General features: G+C 33.2%; 2 protein-coding genes across 4 annotated transcripts; both read right to left on the bottom strand.

The window, feature by feature from the left end:
• Window positions 1-8,491: 8,491 nt before the first annotated feature.
• LOC18016343 (probable disease resistance protein At5g47250) lies at window positions 8,492-12,496 on the bottom strand. Of its 3 annotated transcripts, none has more exons than XM_024155279.1 (4): window positions 12,377-12,496; window positions 12,165-12,247; window positions 8,715-12,087; window positions 8,492-8,615 (listed from the first exon to the last, which is right to left on the bottom strand). In XM_024155279.1, the coding sequence occupies exons 3-4, from the start codon at window positions 11,403-11,405 to the stop codon at window positions 8,610-8,612; spliced, it is 2,697 nt and encodes an 898-aa protein (XP_024011047.1). In that variant the 5' UTR covers window positions 11,406-12,087; window positions 12,165-12,247; window positions 12,377-12,496; the 3' UTR covers window positions 8,492-8,609. The 3 variants fall into 3 exon arrangements, with proteins under 3 accessions (XP_024011047.1, XP_024011048.1, XP_006398422.2); XM_024155280.1 differs by having other exon boundaries at window positions 12,383-12,488; XM_006398359.2 differs by having other exon boundaries at window positions 8,715-11,909; window positions 12,038-12,488.
• Window positions 12,497-13,055: 559 nt separating this feature from the next.
• Window positions 13,056-15,109, bottom strand: LOC18016342 (nudix hydrolase 8). The gene is made up of 7 exons (XM_006398358.2): window positions 14,834-15,109; window positions 14,413-14,687; window positions 14,248-14,313; window positions 14,024-14,164; window positions 13,785-13,913; window positions 13,546-13,689; window positions 13,056-13,455 (listed from the first exon to the last, which is right to left on the bottom strand). Exons 1-7 carry the CDS (start codon window positions 14,940-14,942, stop codon window positions 13,228-13,230), a joined length of 1,092 nt encoding a protein of 363 aa, XP_006398421.1. The 5' UTR covers window positions 14,943-15,109; the 3' UTR covers window positions 13,056-13,227.
• Window positions 15,110-17,999: the final 2,890 nt, after the last annotated feature.

Genomic DNA, 17,999 nt, shown 5'->3' with positions numbered 1-17,999 from the left:
AACGTTTTTGGATTTTTCACTATGTTGGATGTCATGTATTAGTGGTTTGATCTCTGATTTTTAACTGTAGTCGGATATTCCAGTGACAAACTCTATTCGATAACATATTTTAACCAAACTTTAATTGTAGCATATTATTGGGCATCTATTGACATTTCATCGAAAATGCTTCAAAACCAAATTATCATGTCATCGAAATAAACTTAATAGTTTTTAGAAAATAAAACCAAGTACATACTGTCTTTAAAGTGATCATTACAAACAAGAAAAAAAAACATGAATTTGGTTTGAAACTGATATTGTTCTGGATTAAACTCCAGATCTCCTCTTTTTACGTTCCTTCTCCTTTCCCTTTAAACACAGACACAAACGATCCGATTTAGATTTTTGTAAAACTATATAGCTTTGAACTAACTCAATATTATATTTAAACATGAATTGTTTCTACATCATAAAGTTCAATGGGCAATCAATAACAAACTATAATGACTCAATAACATAGATTTTAGACAACTTTTCATAATTTAGATCTAAATATATTTCTGATCACGTACCCATTCGGCGGTATCCATGTGTCGAATTTCTGTCTCTACAAAACCGCAACGCATGCACTTCAACCCTATCTCCAGATCTAGAATCAGGTCGTGTTTTCATTTTGTGCAACTTGATTGGGATGTCTCCTTAGATGTGTTGCCTTTGTCATCCTCCATAAGTAGAATATACAGATTTTATTATTCATTGTGTAAGACATGATTAAAACAAACTTTAGTAAATAGGATGTATTACCTAAGGAGTGTTCTGTTTGGCTTTCTGATTTGATGCGGTGAATAAGTGTATTTGTTCCCATAATTCTTCTTGCTCTATCTCGGAATCTGTTGGTGAAGGTGGTGAGTTTGGTTCCACGACACCAAATCTCATTACCAATGGTGGGGGATTGATGATCAACAAGCCATTTTCATCGAATTTTTTTTTCGTTTGTGTTCGCCATCTTCTTATGAATTCTCTCAGAAACGATAATGGTACTTAAAAAATATTTTAAAGTTTTTTGAAAAGAAACCATCAAGTCAGTATTTATAAGGTGTGCAATAATAATCAATTTTCACATTTTTCAATTTTTTTACGGGGAAGATTAGGCGACTTTATGTTTGCAACTAACCGTTTGACTTTCCAGGTTTCCTATTTCATATAATTTTAAGGAAAAATGTTCAAGTAAATACATAAAGTTATAACGTAAAAGTCTACATAAATGGCATTTTTGTTATGGTGTTGTATGAATATGTCATTTCCTAAAATATTGAAACATAACATAAGCCATAGAGAGAGATCATATTATCTTATGGAAAGTGTTGCAATTTAGCAAAAGTTTATATTTAGTAAAATAGTATATTTACTTAATGAGATTGCGTGTATATTTGGTGAAACTTAAAACATAGAATATATTCTCTCTGGCACGTGAAACGAACAAATCGGTCAATATCAATATGGAAGTGTCTTGACATAAATTAGTGGATTGTTGGTGGTTTTGACAGTAAAGGGGCTTTAAATGGTAACTGTTCAAATTTTTTCTTTTAAAATAATTCAAACGAAAATAAATTTATAAGAAAGTAAGATAATTCAGACAAAACCATATCGGGAAAAGTAAGATAATTATTTTGACATTAACCCTACTCCCTTAATATAGTTTTTTGTGATACTATATTGTTTACATATATGCTTAAATATTAATTTCAGACTTGGGTGAAGATACGAAACGATGTGCATGATTATGATTTAGCTAATGTAAATTTTCATTGCAATAAAATTGTCATTTAACATATATAGATGGTTTATAGTAAACTATCTTAATAATTGTTAACAATGAGAATTGGAATATTAACATAATTTAAAATAGAAAAATCTCAATAATTTAAATAGAAAAATCTCAATAATTTAAAATAGAAAAATCTCAATATATATATATATATATATATCTATTTATTTTACTCGGAGATAATATTGTTTCTTTATCTATATTTATCCTGAAATGTTAATATTCTTAATTTTCGGTTATAGATTAATAAAAAATCACATTTTTTCTTATAAAAATACTCTAAATTGCATAACCCTAAACGATAGGCATCACGCAATGGTGGATTATGATTTTGTTCGTCAATTGGACTCTCAAAGATATGACTGGAGAATTATAGTGAAAATACTCAAAAAATGGGTGGTGGATTACTCGGACGATAATCGAAGTCTAAATTTCATTCTGGTCGATGAAAGAGTAAATTTCATTAACTTAAAATTTTATTTGTGATAATTATTATTGATTTTGCTTATTGTTTTAACATACAATAATTTGTTCTTTTTTTGGTCTAATGTTATCGTATAAACTTCTAGGGTTGTAGAATACAGGCTCGGGTAAACAATCAGATGATGGAGCATTTCAATCAAATATGCGAAGAAGATCAATGGTTTATGTTGACTGGATTTCTTTTGAATCCTTACAACTGGACTAATATCCAAAGTATTACAAAACACGATTATGTTATTACACTGACACAGGGAACAACGATCTCACCAGCTTTACCATTAACAAATAATTCGTTCTATAATTTTGCATCATTCCTCTCGATTTATGAATTCCCAGATGCTCATTATTATCTAATTGGTAAGAATATTTTGGTATCTTCTTATAATGCAAAATTTATAGAATCGCACTAATGTCTTAATTTTTACTAATTACAATCGCAGATTTGATTGGAGTCATTGAAGATGCTAGATATTTTACTATTACATACCCGGATGGGACGACTACATCATCAATTCGATTTAATATAATAGATGATGAGTAAGTATATCTCAAACTGTAGGTTTTTGAAGTTTAACTAATTAATTATTAACTACATTCTTTGTCAAAATATAGGGAGTACATGCTAGAATGTGTTGCACATGGTGAGTTGGCAACTGAAATAAGAGATAAGTGTAGAGAATACGAAGGTCTCTTTGCTATATGTGTGTTAACCGATTGGTGTGTAGCAATTGATGGGGGTATGTTCTCTGATGATACATCAATATGTTATTTATAAAATCATTGTATATAACATAACAATATTCCAATATATATGTTTTAGAGAATGTGTATATCAAGGATCATGATGATGATGGTGTGTCCCGTTTTATCCCTGATTCACTATTGATGAAGTTTTCACCTTGCATAATAGGTAAGTATGTTTCGATCTGTTGTTTAAATTGACTTATGAAAAAAAAATATGTATATTTAGATCTACATGATTTTGTTATTGAAATTTCAGGATTAGAGAGAGATTATATGGGCTGGATACAGATGATGTCTAATGATTTGGGCCGATTAGAATGATTCAAAATGAATAATCCATATATATTATTAGTTTTGTTAGACACTTTTTTTTTGTATTTACAAGACTGTTTTGGGTAAAAAAATTTCGTGTTATAACCAAAATTCGACTTTTCCTTTAACAAATAAATTGTGTTAACCAATAATCTATCTAGAATATTCATCATAAGTTAAAACTTTCCATAAATGGAACATTTTCCTTTTGAAAAATACGTAAAATGAACTAATTCACGCGACACTTTCCATAACAGTTATTTGGGTGTTATATATATCCCCATTTTCTCATATACATTGTTAAAAATAAACAACAAAGTAACCTTTCTCCCCAACTGTTTCTTTGGCTTTATAAAAATATTGTCCAGAAAAATTACGTTCACTCGCTTGATGTAATGATTGTATACTGAATAAACTATTGTATTTTTTGATTATTTTTGACTCGGTATGCTCGCGTATCTCGGTTGCGTGTATGCTTAGTACACCAGATGCAATTAGATTTTATTCTCTCATATTGCATGCTGCTAATGTCTCGAAAATGTATATTAACGGATGAAAAGACGCCTTTGACAGACAATTGTTGTCATTTAAAATAAAACCTATAAATAAATTAATCTTTATTTTAATAATACATATTCAATGTTGTATGTTTCCATAAGTTTATTAGGTTGAAAAAAGAAATAACTGTCTAGAATGTAACGCGTATATATATATATATATATGCTCTCTTTCCTTATTTTTTTTTTACTTTTCCTTTTGTGTTCTTGACAGAGAAAAAAAAAAATGTCTCATGTTGTTGATATCTCTAGGTTAGATTATTACACCACCGGCGGTGAAGTTCGTCTGTAAGTTGTTCGACTCTGGAAGAATGTAAATTTCTTTGGTGATACAATTGAGATGATTCTCGCTGATGATCGGGTATTTCGTTATGTAGTTGTTATTTCTTTACATATTTCATAGGGTTGTTTCTAAAAGCAATTTTTCTTTTGGATTTTACACTTGAACTTATGCGAAATCGTCGATCTTAGGGTCATCGTATCGGCGCAACTGTCATGCCCGATGAAATCGCTCTGCATGGACCTGTACTTAAACAAGGTTACTGGTTTAGGGTTTGTCGATTCGTTGTTAAAAAGGCCAGTGGTTCGATATGCATAACCGTAAACAGGCATCGATTTATTTTCGGATCTCATACGGTCGTGATTCCTATCTCTCCAGTAACCCATAATTTACACTTGCATCTCAATTGCACACGCTTTTTTGACATCGTGACTCGCAGATTAGATTTTGAGTTTTTAATTGGTAATATTGGTAACCATCTGTTAGTTTTGTGACAATTTTAGTGTAATGTATCGTTTTGTTAATATCACTTTTTTTTTGTATTCGATATAGATGTAATGGGAACCGTGTTGAAGATGAGTGATCTCTATGAGATAAACAGCGATGCTTATGAGGATAATGCAACATATGTTCGATTCAAACTTCTTGATGCAGGGTAAGATCTATGAGTTTATATCCATATGTCGTTTGTTTATGCAAAAAAAAAAACAATGTATCGTTTTAGTTTTATGACATCTAAACTGGAAGAACGTTTTGTTCTATTTTAATCAATTAGGAGAGATTGTGTATTGCCATGTATCGCCCGTGGGAATTTGGCTAAGAATCTGCATAGTGTTTATCGGCGTAATCAAAGTGAATCAGTGGTGTTTGTGCTGAGGTTTGGGAAGATGACTAATGGTCAAGGTAGGTATTTATTCCTTTTTTAGTATTTTAGAATAGCTAATCTTGCATTCTTCTAATTCTGATTCGTAAAATTAATGATAGGTGTTGATAAGAATTCGGTTGTCCTATGCTCTTACCCTCCTTGCTCTGATTTCCTGTGTAATCCTGTTGATGACGAGATTGACGATTTCAGGGCTAAGTAAGTATTAAATTTAATTTTTTTTTATTGACATATTTTGTTAGTTGATTTTTAGATATATTGATCTAACATATCGATTTTTTTTTTGTAGGCGATACCGCCTTAACTAATGCACCATCGATGGAATGTCAATTCTTTATCTTTCTTTTTAATGTTTGTAAAACTATTATATTATGATACTTATTAAATGATATCGGTTGTTGTTTAATCTACTATTTTGGTTTGACCCTATGCATACTGCATTATGTCTTATTTATATTATGAATGTTATAAATGATATCGTTACATTGTCTTTAGTGTTTAGAATAAATTTGTATATCAATGGTTTTGTAGTGTTTTAAACTATAGTCTACTCATAGGGCTAAGTATTCATTGCGTTTTTGAAAATATATCTGACAACTTCTGATAGATTTGAATAGATGGATATCTATAGTTTTTGATATATGTATATGTATAATATTTTGTAGATGTATATCTCCAATATACAATAAACTTAACATTTTTGATTATATATATATAATATTAATGCCTAAACCGCATGTAAACGATAAACGATTGTGTCTTAATCGATTGGAGTGTAAATAAAATAAAGGAATGGATAATCAGGCATATGTCATTATTCTTAATAATGTTCTGATTTGATTCTAAATCTGTTTGATGTAAATGATTGATTATGTTACATTTAAATTATATATCATCTGAGCCCAAAATTTGTATACATCTTATGGGCCAAAAAATTTCGTGTTGTAACCAAAATTCGACTCTTCCTTTAACAAATAGATTGTGATGGTCTTGGATGGTCAAGAGGTTAGTCCTATAATTTATTAATATCTCGGTTATTGCCCTGATCTATTAAATTTATTAGTAATTAATAATGTTTTCAATATCAATCATATTGTTAATGTGTTATCTTAATATTTTCTAATTTTATTACGTATAATAATTCTTTCATCTAATTAAGAGTTTTAAAATTCAAAATAACGAGAAAAAAGTCAAATAAAATTGTCAAACAAAATAAATGAAAACATCAAATGAAATTGGTAGATTCAATGGCTAGGGAAAATAGGTGAGTGATCAAAAAAGTAGCCATCTTCAATGTTTTTAAAATCATCAGTGTAGTCAAGCCTGCAAGAACAAGATAAATAACGAGTCGAATATTCAACAATTTTGTTTAGTAAATTTACAAGATGATAACGGTGAACAATGCTTACATAAAATGAGAATTTTCGACTTCAGGAATTGGAGGATCGAACAATATTTCAGAGAATTCTCGACCAGAACAAACACATATTTCATCTGTACAATATAGAAAATTATATTAGCTACAATTGATATAAATATAAATTGATATATGGTTGGTCGATAGAATGAGAAATAACCTCCATATCGACACATCTCCCAAAATCTCAATACACAGAAAACGATTTTGCGATGAGGAGTATTTTTCCATAAGGACTCAAAATGTTCAGCATCTCTACCCCACGCTATGCAATTGATGTCGACACCCCTAAAAATCAGAATTAATATATCATTTTCCTTAACATCGAGAATATGATAGTAAAGATTTATATATGTATTAGTCTTTGTATCAATGGATTCTTACTCAAAATCTCTTATTGTAAATTTTAGAACACTTGAGTTGATTCTCTGATTTCTGATCCAGAATTGGTCTTGACGCTCCAATTGACAAACTTTGATAATACCTCTGATCAAATCAACTAGCATAAAGCAATATATTCATATAATTAAGTAGAGTATTAATTAATCTAATTGAGTATAATTAAATACTAAGAAAACATACCAACGTCTATGTTTTCCATCAGAGATTCGTCAAGGACATTTCTAAAATTAGCAAATGAATACAACTGGTCATCTGATTTAGGCGATGTCTTCTCAACATGAGTATCCTCATCGATACAGATATGGAGACCATTGACTGTAATCCTCGAAGTTCCTATGTGTGGAGTAATTTTGAAGTTACCAATGAAATACCAATCTTTATCACACATCATGCCTTCATAATGGTCTACTAAACGATTCGGAATCGATGCACGTATTCGATCACCCTAGATTTTCAGTTAAAAAATAATGATGGTATTGATAATATATTAAGATTCAGACAATAATATATTAAGATTCAGACAGTATGTTATTTTTGAAGTTATACTTACATGTTCGTCTGCGAATATAAACGATCGCTGAATACCGTGAACACCTAGGCTTTCCTCGACACTCTTGATAACTTGAACACAGATAGAAAATCGATCAGATGTTATACATAAATCAGAAATCATCGTGCAAGGAGACATTTTTTCAAAGATAGATGCAGTTATTCTTAACAATGAATAGAATCTGATTATGAGTAACAAATGGGTACTACTTTAAATTGAAAACCACCGTTACGACAACCAATAGTAGTGTTTGCAATATTTTGAAAAATAACGGTCATATTTACCACCGCTAATTTAGTTGACTATATATGTCATGTTTTGTTATAATTATAATATAATAGTTATGAAAATCAAAAATAGAAAGAACCTCATCAGAATCATTACTAGGTGATAAAATGATATATAATTATGATGATTATTAATATTTATTTTATTGTGATAATAATTGTGATACTAGATTTTTTAGAGGCTTAGACATAGAAATTTTTTTTCTGAAGGAATATTTATTAGATTTTATTTCGTTTATTATATAAAGTACAATTTTTTCTATATTTGATTAATATTAATGGTATAATTTCATTTTATTATTGTAAATAAGTGTTGTTCATCTTAAAAAATGATATATACCGAATGTTTGACAAAAAAATATTATACAATTTAACTATTATTCATAAACTCAAATATAAAAATATTACATGATTTCTTAAATATATAAAACCCGTGCTTGGCAAAAATTGAAAATAAAAATATGATGTTTATGTTACGAGAATTTCAATAATCAAATTATAATAAAGTTTATATAATGATTGTGTCCGCGCGACGCGGGCAGATACCTAGTTTTTTTTTTAATTTGATGTCGATGATTGGGCTATGGAAAAATTAGTTTGTGGTATTGGACGACAAGTTCAAATGTTTGAGTTGTTTGGTCTGCGATTACCAAATTTATGTGGATATTAGTTTAATGTTTCTGTATACTAAGGATTAGTCGCACTTGACATTACACTGCGCAGTAGCAAACAGGAACCAAAGATTAATAGGATAAAGTTGCATTCACACGCTTATAAGTGGAAAAAACAAGAGTTTGAATCACGTTATGCAAGAAAGAGGAAACAAGCGTTTGTGTCCATAGAGAGTTTGATTGTCTAGTTGTCGCTCAAGTTCCTTTGCGGGGCTACACCTAAAAAATGGTGAGAAACAAAAAGGAATACAAAGTGAGGAGTGCAATAAAAGTATACAACACTAGAGATTCTATAACGGGACACAATTAAAAACATACCTTTGAAGCCAGGCGGGTTATCATGACATCAATTTTCGATGCACTTATTTCATTGAATAGAAGCTTCGGGCAGTTTGTTACGCAGACTTTCTGCAGCGCTTTAGAAGAGAGTGGCTTCCAACAGATGCTCTCCAGTTCATCCAAATAATTAAAATCAAGAACTTGTAGCAGTGGAAATGGCTCATCCTTGTCATCCCTAACTTTCTCTTTGCTTATTACTTGTTTCATCTTAGGCGACAATGCGATGCTTAGAGACTCAAGCTTTGCAGCATATATTAGCCATGTCGCATCCCTTAGAAGTAGGCATGAGGATAGTTCTACAGCTGAGAGGTTGTTGAACAATGGATTGCTCGGAGTGGTTTGGTTGGATGATGACGACGCAAGGTCTCCTCTTTTCCATTCCGTGTCTGACTCTATGATATCACAGCCCATCATTTTAAGATTGCGTAGACTTCCCAACGCACCAAAGGTGACTGCAAATGATGCTACTGATACTGTAACTCCTTCGAGATATAGACCCTGTGTCTTCCCTGCCAATTCTTCGCTTCTTAAGAAAGCTTCCAAAACATCAACTTTTCTCACAGTAATGGTCAAAGTGTGTAATCTCTTCAAACCTTTTAAATGCTCCAGTAAGGAGACATCTAAAGAAGCTTTAGAACCATAAAATCGCAAAACCTGCAACTTTAGTAATGTTGATATCAAACTGAGACTGATACTTTGAAGATTGGAAGTGGACTCTAAATCCAAGTGAATCAGCTGAGTCAATTTTGCGAAACCCTCTGGCAAATCCTTTATCATCGTCCCTAATAAGCTGAGATACCGCAAAGCTACCAACTTTGAGATTTCTTTAGGCAAATCGGTGATACTGCGGTTGTGAGAAAGATCTAAAACCACCAGAGTCGACAGGACCTCAAAGAATGTACCAGCAATCTCTACCAGCTTGTTCTTTTGAAGGAACAAGGTTACAAGATGATCCGGATTGGGCAAATCTTCATCGTTTGGTATGCCATTAATCTCATTGTCCATCAGCGACATCTTTGTCACGGCTGTCCAATCCGTGTCGTTAGGCAGATGGCTTAATTTAGCACCTGCTTGCACAACAAATACTTCTCCATTCTCAGGATTTGATTTTGACCTAACCCACAATACCATACCCCGTATCATATCATGCATATACACTTTCTGTTCAGAATCTTGGGACTTGCCATCCTTCAATAGCAAACTTGCCTCAACAAGAGTATCGATTATATTATAGCCTCCGTTGTTATCATTTATGAAACCCTCACCAATCCAATACTCTACCAGCTCATCTTGTTTGATATTATGCGCCTTGGGAAATAAAGCACAATACTGAAAACACTTTGCATCTTCGTCTTTTAAGTCATCATAGCTTAACTTCAAAACTTTAAATAAGTCATCTGTACCTTTCAATTCGCTCGGACGAGAATCCAATTGCTCGGATGCACGACGCCATTGATCGACAGTAGCTTTAGATGCCATTGTCTTTCCAATTACTCGAAGTGCAAGGGGTAAACCACAGCACTTAGCCACAATATTGTTCGCGATATCACGGATTTCGTCAACTTGAACAGTTAGCCTGCTGAATTTGGCATTCAGGTTGAACAAAGCCCTTGCGTCGTCATCCCCCAAAAGATCAACTCTTATCTTCTCATCTGCCATACGTCCACAGACATCCTCAGAACGAGTAGTAAACACGATTTTGTATTCACTCCCCAGCAATGGAATTCCGATTGCAGATAAACTCACTTCCTCCCGTAAGTCGTCTAATAACAGCACGAATCGGGGTCTCTCTTCTCTTAAAACCCTGAGTATTTCACCCTTTTTTTTTGGTTTTTTGTATGTAGACCATTTCTCGTCACAGAGGTGTAATCTTTCCCCGATTGTATCTTGAATCTTCTCAATATCAATTGGAATCTTCTTCTTCTTGTCATCTTCAATATTCCCGACATCTGCATCTTCAGACACTTTAACCCAAATGACAACATCAAATTTACCCTTGACTGTATTATCTTCACCGAACTTGTTGTTAATTACAGTGAGGAGGGTTGTTTTGCCTACGCCTCCCATACCGTAGATTCCCAGGATTTTCTTTCTCTTAAGACTTTCCCAAGTCTTTTCAAACGTCGCACCAAGACCAAATGTTTCCTCGACTCCTCTAATTTCTACCACAGGAGGAAGAGATTGCTTAGTCAAATCTTTAAAATCTTTGGGTTTGGAACAGAGTTCTTCAACTTCATTCAACTTCTTGAAAACCTCCTCGCCAAGGAAGAAGGGTGAGGGCCATCCACAGCAACCAGAAGTTGACAGTCCTTGATGTCCAGCGGAGGCATCCTGAGGGGAAGCATCCTGAGCGGAGGCATCCTGAGCGGAAGCATCCTGAGCGGAAGCAGCATGAACCAGTTGATTGATGTCAGTTTCAATGGTTTCGACTTGTAAAAGCCACCTAGCCACTGTAGGTACCCGTTTCTCACCCTTAAGCTCTCCAGCCTTGACTTGGTTTTCTACCTCATTTCTTATTGCTGTAAGGTCACCCAAGGCCTCCTTCAACGAGACAAGATTATCCTTACAGTTGTACATGTGAACCACCTTTCCAAACAAGCAACTAAACAAACTTCCAGACAATGTTTTGAAAACAGGTATTAAACAATTCTCAACCAACCAGGAAACCATTGTGCTAAGGATTGAGAAAGGAGAAAGAGAATCAAGATGAATGTAGCAAATGTTAAAACTGGAAACAAAAAAAGGATGTGAGAATTAAGGAAAAGCAGTAGAAAATCAGATCTTTGTGCAGGATCATATTGTGTTGACTTTTGAGATTAGCTAGAGATTGGCATGCTCAAATTGGTTTAGTTCGATTAGTTAATTGCAACTTCCGTCCATCTGGATAATAATTAGAAATTGCTTTATTATATGTACTGCACGTCATAATCCAAGAATATGATTAATATAAAAGCTTGTCTTTACCCACCGATTACAGACTGAGAAGGTCAACAAGCTATATAGTTTACACAAATCAGTGTATTTATCGCTTTCGGAAGAAGTCAACATTCAACGCAACGCAAATCAACTCTACCTACAACTACAATTTCTTACGCCCACTAGTTTGTAAGTACGCAGCTCATTTTGCAACCTAACATCACGTTGTCCTTGTCGTTGTTATTCAAATGTAGTTTGCTGTTGAAAGTTTCAGAGCAATATCATTTCCAAGAAGCTACTAGCTAACATCAAAATTACCGTTTTTTTTTTGGTATTTTATTGCAGTTTGGTGTTGAAAGGCTCAAAGAGAGAGAAGTGATCCTAACCAAATATAGTCATAACGATTCCAGGCTCAATTGGGCTGGCCTCAGAGATACTAGTAGTCAGAAGAAGACACATTAGAGTGAAGGTAACTCAAGCCCAAACCGCTAGAGATAGGTTGTTCAGATATACCTGCGTGACCACAAACTTGAGCTCATACTAAGCACAGTGTTCCAATTCCAAGCCAAGACCATCCCTTTCCTCCTCCTAAAGCTCTGTACATCAGAAAGAAAATATTCAAAATAAGCACATTGGGAATCAAGTATTCAAATTAGTATTTATAGAATCAAGATCTAAGCTTAATTTGATGAAACAGAGAAATCGGGAGAAGCTGCGCTGATTACGATGACCAGAGTATGCTCTTGATTAGTTGATTGGTAGTTCCCGCGATTTGTGGTTAGGGTTTCCAATTAAAACATCGCGGAAAAAACGATCATTAGTGAAGAATTTGGGACATCGCATAGAGATTTCAGATTAGGGGAAGAAGAGAAGAAGACGTTTCCTTTTTTTATTTATTCAGAGGGAGTCTAGGGACCTGCGAAAATTAAAACCACTAAACCGGTTCAGTTAAATCTGGTTGCTTAAACCGGTTCAGTTAAATCTGGTTGCTTAAACCGGTTCAGTTAAAATTAAAACCACGTTTCCTTTATGATTTGCTTAAACCGGTTCAGTTAAAATAAAAACCACGTTTCCTTTTTGATTTGCTTAAATCTGGTTGCTGAGACGGGTTAGTTCTGAATTTGCAATATAAACTGTAATGATTTTGGAAAACGAAAAGAAGAAAAAGAGGTAGCCAAATATATCTTCCAAAATTTATCGTCTTTCAGCTCAGAGAGATTTGAGAGGTTAGAGGAGTTGAAAAGTGTGGTCAGGGCTTCAAAATCATGTAAGCTTGTGTTTGAATCAAAATAGTCTTGATTTTTATTCGATTTGATTTTGGAAAGTGTTATTTAGACTAGTATGGTTTTATCCGGTTATTAAGACCGGTTAGTTCTGAATTTTTCAGTACAATAAGGGTGGGACATGGATTATGCAGAAGAGCTATTATTTTTACTATGTACTGAAGCGAATGTTCAATAACAATATACATTACATGAGAACATAAGGATCATCATCATCAACATACCTTCTTCCCTCTATATACACAGACTTGAACCACTTGATTTTTTTTATTCGGTTCGGTTCGATCCGGCTATTAATAAAAATCAGCGGTACAATTGGATTGGGAAGCATCATTATCATCACCATCAACAACGTTGTAATAGAGGGAAGAAGGTCTGCCATCAAAAGTAGAGACAAGTCGATGAGGAGAAAGACCACAGTAACGATGTCTTAATCTCGCCTCACAGATTTCAATTACTCTCTTAAACATTTTGTCTCCTTTTATCATCGGTTGCTCCACAAATTCCACCAATGGCATCCACTAAAAACACACAAAAAAAACAATCATCTAACTATGATTTGGGACAAAGAACGGATTATCCTGTTTAAAAGTGATTCTAATTATGATTACCTTTGCGGCTTTGATCTCAAGATTGTCGATGATGATCTTGTCAGAGAGTGGTTTCAACATACAGATGAAGAACAGATCAGATTTCTCAAACGCAACGTTGTGAGCGTGTCTGAAAGCTATAACCTCTAAGAACTCTGAATCTACCTGAAGAACGCACAACGACAATATATGGTTATTATCTTGCGGATTTTCAAGTTCGGAAAATCAAGAGTTATACTAATGTTCTTTGATTTGATTACCCCTGTTTCTTCCTTGACTTCTCTTACAGCACCAGAGAAAATCTCTTCTGATTCGTTGATAAATCCAGTTGGTAATTTCCATAGACCTGCATTCGATGAAGTACAATACTTTTCTTGCACCACAAGCACCTAATGAGGTCAAAATTTTATCAGATTTTTGATGATTTTCAGGTTATTCGAATCTGTTTTATTCAGTTATATTTTAAAACTGATTTTTATTAAATTTCAGTTTTTCATACCTCTTTATGTCGGTTCAATACAAAGCCTCCAACACCAACTTGATGTGAAGCATTTCCAGGAAGCATACAAGGCTCCTCCTCTGGTATCCAGTAAGTTAACATCACATATCCTTTCTCTGCATGATGATACTCAAATCCTTCCTGCAAAAATCCCAACTTACATTTTAAACAATTTTCTCTGCTTAATCACAAAAACAAGACAAATCCAATTTCTTATTGTTTACCTTTACAGCAACTGGAACTAATTCTGATTGTTCCACAGGTAACTTCAACCAAATTCCCTTCTTTCCCTACAATTATTTTCCACCAATTTAACAAACTGATTAAAGATAACAACTTTTTAGGACTAGGATTTTAGATTCTCTGGTTTTTTTTTTGTTTAAGTTTACCTTTCTTCTCCAATCCGAGAGGGAATTTCGAAGCATAGAAGTGAAAGCGTTGGGGTTTGATGGTAATTTTTCATGATCAACTACTACTCCACCATACTCATCATCATAAGCATCAAGTAATAATTTTTCTTTAACAGAACTGATCAATGTTCTGTTTTTTAGGTTTACTGCATTCATCTTATAACCTAAATCTGCAGTTGTAGCTAAGCTTTCTCCATAAACAAATTGGCTCTTTGTGTTGGAAGCATTTGAAGTTATTGCCCTTGATCCTTCACCTTCTCATCCAAATACAGAACAAAAATACAAATTCAAATGAAATTTAAAATAAATGGAAGGTATCTTGTTGTGAAGACTGAAGAGGAAGCGATGTTAAGGTATTAATCATTTCCTTTTTTTATAAATTATAAATATTAATCATTACCTTTGGAGGAGCAGAACTTTGGAGATATTGTAGCACCAGAAAATGGTTGTCTGATACCGTGCATTAAACCTCTAAAGACAGTAACCTCAGAAATAGAAACAGAATCCATTGGAGATCAAGAAAATCTTGAATTCCTCTCTGTGGGGGAAGAAAACAGTTTTCCAAGAAAGGAATTTGATTAAAGAACTCAGATTTTTTTTCCTATCTTAAACAAGAATGAAGAGGAGAAAGGAAATGATGAAGAAAGAGAAATGTTGTGAGAGTGATTAACAGAGATTTTTTGAGGCACACTTATAATGTGTGGTGTCAAGTCGAGTGGTTAAGTGAGAAATACGAAAAGGAAAGCGAAGAACAGTTTTAATATCTTACATCAAAGACAAAATACACGTGATTTCTTCGAGCTACGATTTCAACCGACCAGAAATTGCCAGCTTAATATACTTTAAAAAAAAAAAGAGTACGGTGAGTCACATATATGTATATAAGTATATTGCTCACAGTAAATGATGTTTAAAGATTTCATACACTTATTAAAATTCGATTAAAATATCTAAAATATACCTTATATACCTTTTCAGTATTTTATCTAGATTTTTGAAAGAGAAATACTCTAAAATAGAACAAAAATTATAGTGAATTGGATGGAGTACTAGTTTGAAACATTTGTCTTTATATTTAAATGAATCATATTGAGTTAATTATTTCAAGAAAACAACAATCATCAATGTTTGGTAAATATACTAGTATCCCAAACTAGGAGTAAGTGGAATTCTGGTTCTTTTTTTTTTTTTTTTTGACGGCAGTTCAATTTGTAATTAAACTGTCTTCTTTATATGCTTATCTTAAAAAAAATACGTGTCCCTGCAGTTGAAAAACCAAATGGCCATATGTCTAGTCCTTAAAATTCCTAAGCTTTGGGATGTAACCCGACGCATTTGTGCCATGTATTTTTATAACTATTAAAAGAGTTATAATACTAACGTAGTGTTGCATAGTAGTAATACTGGTTGTTCATCTTGGTTTGATTTCGTTCGATATTTCAATTCAAATATATATTCAGATGAAAAAAATATATATATATAGTCGAAAAAAAAAAAAAAAAAGGAATCCAAAGTTTGGTATCAGAGAATCTTTCAGCAACTTCAAGAGAGTTGTCTATACGAAGGAATCTTAAGGAGCTCCAAGGATATGGATAAACGGATATATCTAAATGATCCTTCTACTTCATTAGAACGTCTATCTTTTGTTCATGCTCCTTAGTCCTTGCAATCTCGTGCGTTGATTTATGGGTGCGTGTATTTCACGCAATAATCGGCGAGAGTCGGGTAATAAAGCATCGGGTTGTTGCTGGAGCTACGTGGACATGGGCCTTGGTGGGTTAGATTCCTTGGTCTCTTTGTTTTAATTAATAATAAGTTAATTTACATTCATAGATTTTTAGTTTGTAGTTTTGTAGTTTGTACCTTGAATAGGAACAAATAAATAGGATTGTGTAAATTCGTTATTCTGTATATACAATATTTTACATTGGATAACATTTCCCTCTCAGCGGTGGCTCAAGACGGGTGGCTCGGCGGTTGCCTCGCTGGTTTGTCTCAGCTTTTGGCTCCTCCGCCGTCTACGGCATCGGTGTGGCTTGAGATTTTCCGAAGGTGCGTGTGTCCGATTACTTGCGATAGCTCCGCGTTTGTGTATAGTTTTTGGTTTGTGGTAGCTTCGGATGTGATCCGGTGTAGATGGTGGAGCATTACTGGACGTGATTGTTGAGGCGCTGGTTTGCTATTGCGGCTAGTTTGTAGCTGTGGAAGCTGGTTCTCGAGAAAATTCGTTTTTTCGGGAATGATAGTCCGAGGTGATTCTCCGATGGTCCTTGCGGGCTCTCTTGTCAACGGTTGCAGGTTAGTCTGTTACGGAATCCAGAAATTTTGTTAGTTCTCGGAAAAGTTGTAAGCGTTTCTCTCTTGAAGTTTGAGGGCTGGCCTCGTGAAGATGCTTGTGGCAACAAATATGAGAACTCTAGTTCTTCGGAGCTGTGGCAATTACGGGGTGATCTGCGTTTTGGCGTACGACTGCTGCTTTCCCGCCTGGTTTTGTTTCGGTTTTATTTTTAACTCTGCAATCCATTTTCTTATGCTTTCGTTGTTGTTTGCTGTATTTGTTGGATTTGTTAGTAATTTTTTATTTTTGATTTTTCTGCTTTCTTTGTAATCTTTGTAACTTCTATAAAAAAATTTGAAAATTGGTAATATAATTTTAACATGTTTACAAAAAACAAAACTAGCATCGAGATAATGGAGAATTTCTTTAAAAATTATGAGAGAGGCTTTTTCGACTAAATCGCAGAGATAGTATATGGTACTGGTTATGGAAAAAATGATGACGTTTGGAATAACGAAATGCAATAATTGCAAATTATGGAAGACTAGGTGTTTAGCCTGCGCCTTGCGCGGGCCGAAGAGTTTCATTGAAACGTAAAATTTTATTTTACGTCAGAAATCGAAAAGAATTAAATCAACAATTTGATACATACAAAATTAAAATAAAGCTAATCTATGATAATCATTGTTTAACATTAAATACCTTAAAATTAATATTAATAAGTGTATAAAATTAATAAACACAAACTAAAATCAAAATTAATATGAATTATTCATCTTTTTCTCTTTTTATCTTTTAATTTTTTTTTCTCTATCATTTTCTTCTTTCTTTCTTTTTTTCTGTTTTCTTTTTTGTTTTTTTCCTATTTTTTTCTTCTTTATTTTCTATGTATTTTCTTACTTCTTATTTTTCCGGTTTTTCTTTTTCACGTCTTCTTCTTCTTCTCCACATCTTGTTCTTCTTCCTCTCATACATCTTTTGATTTTCTTCTATTCCAGATTTTATTCTCTTTCTTCTTCTTCTTCAATGTTTTATTATTCTCTTTCTTCTTCTTTTTTTCTTTTCCTTTTTCATTGCCATCATCTTCTTTGTTGTCACCGACTTCTTATTCTTCTGGTGTTTTTGGCTTTTACTTCATCTTCATATTCTTCTACTTTCTCTAATTCTTCATCTTTTAAAGTATTCATTCAATTTTTTCTCTTTCCTATCTTCTTCTTCTTCTACTTTGTCTTCTATTTTATTATTTTTCTCCTTCTATGGATTTTTATTCCTCTTCTTCCAATTATCT

The sequence above is a fragment of the Eutrema salsugineum genome, unplaced genomic scaffold (assembly GCF_000478725.1).
Source record: "Eutrema salsugineum unplaced genomic scaffold, Eutsalg1_0 scaffold_20, whole genome shotgun sequence".
Classification (NCBI taxonomy): Eukaryota; Viridiplantae; Streptophyta; class Magnoliopsida; order Brassicales; family Brassicaceae; genus Eutrema; species Eutrema salsugineum.
The sequence above is the reverse complement of the archived record's forward strand: the minus strand, read 5'-3'. Positions and strand labels throughout refer to the sequence as shown.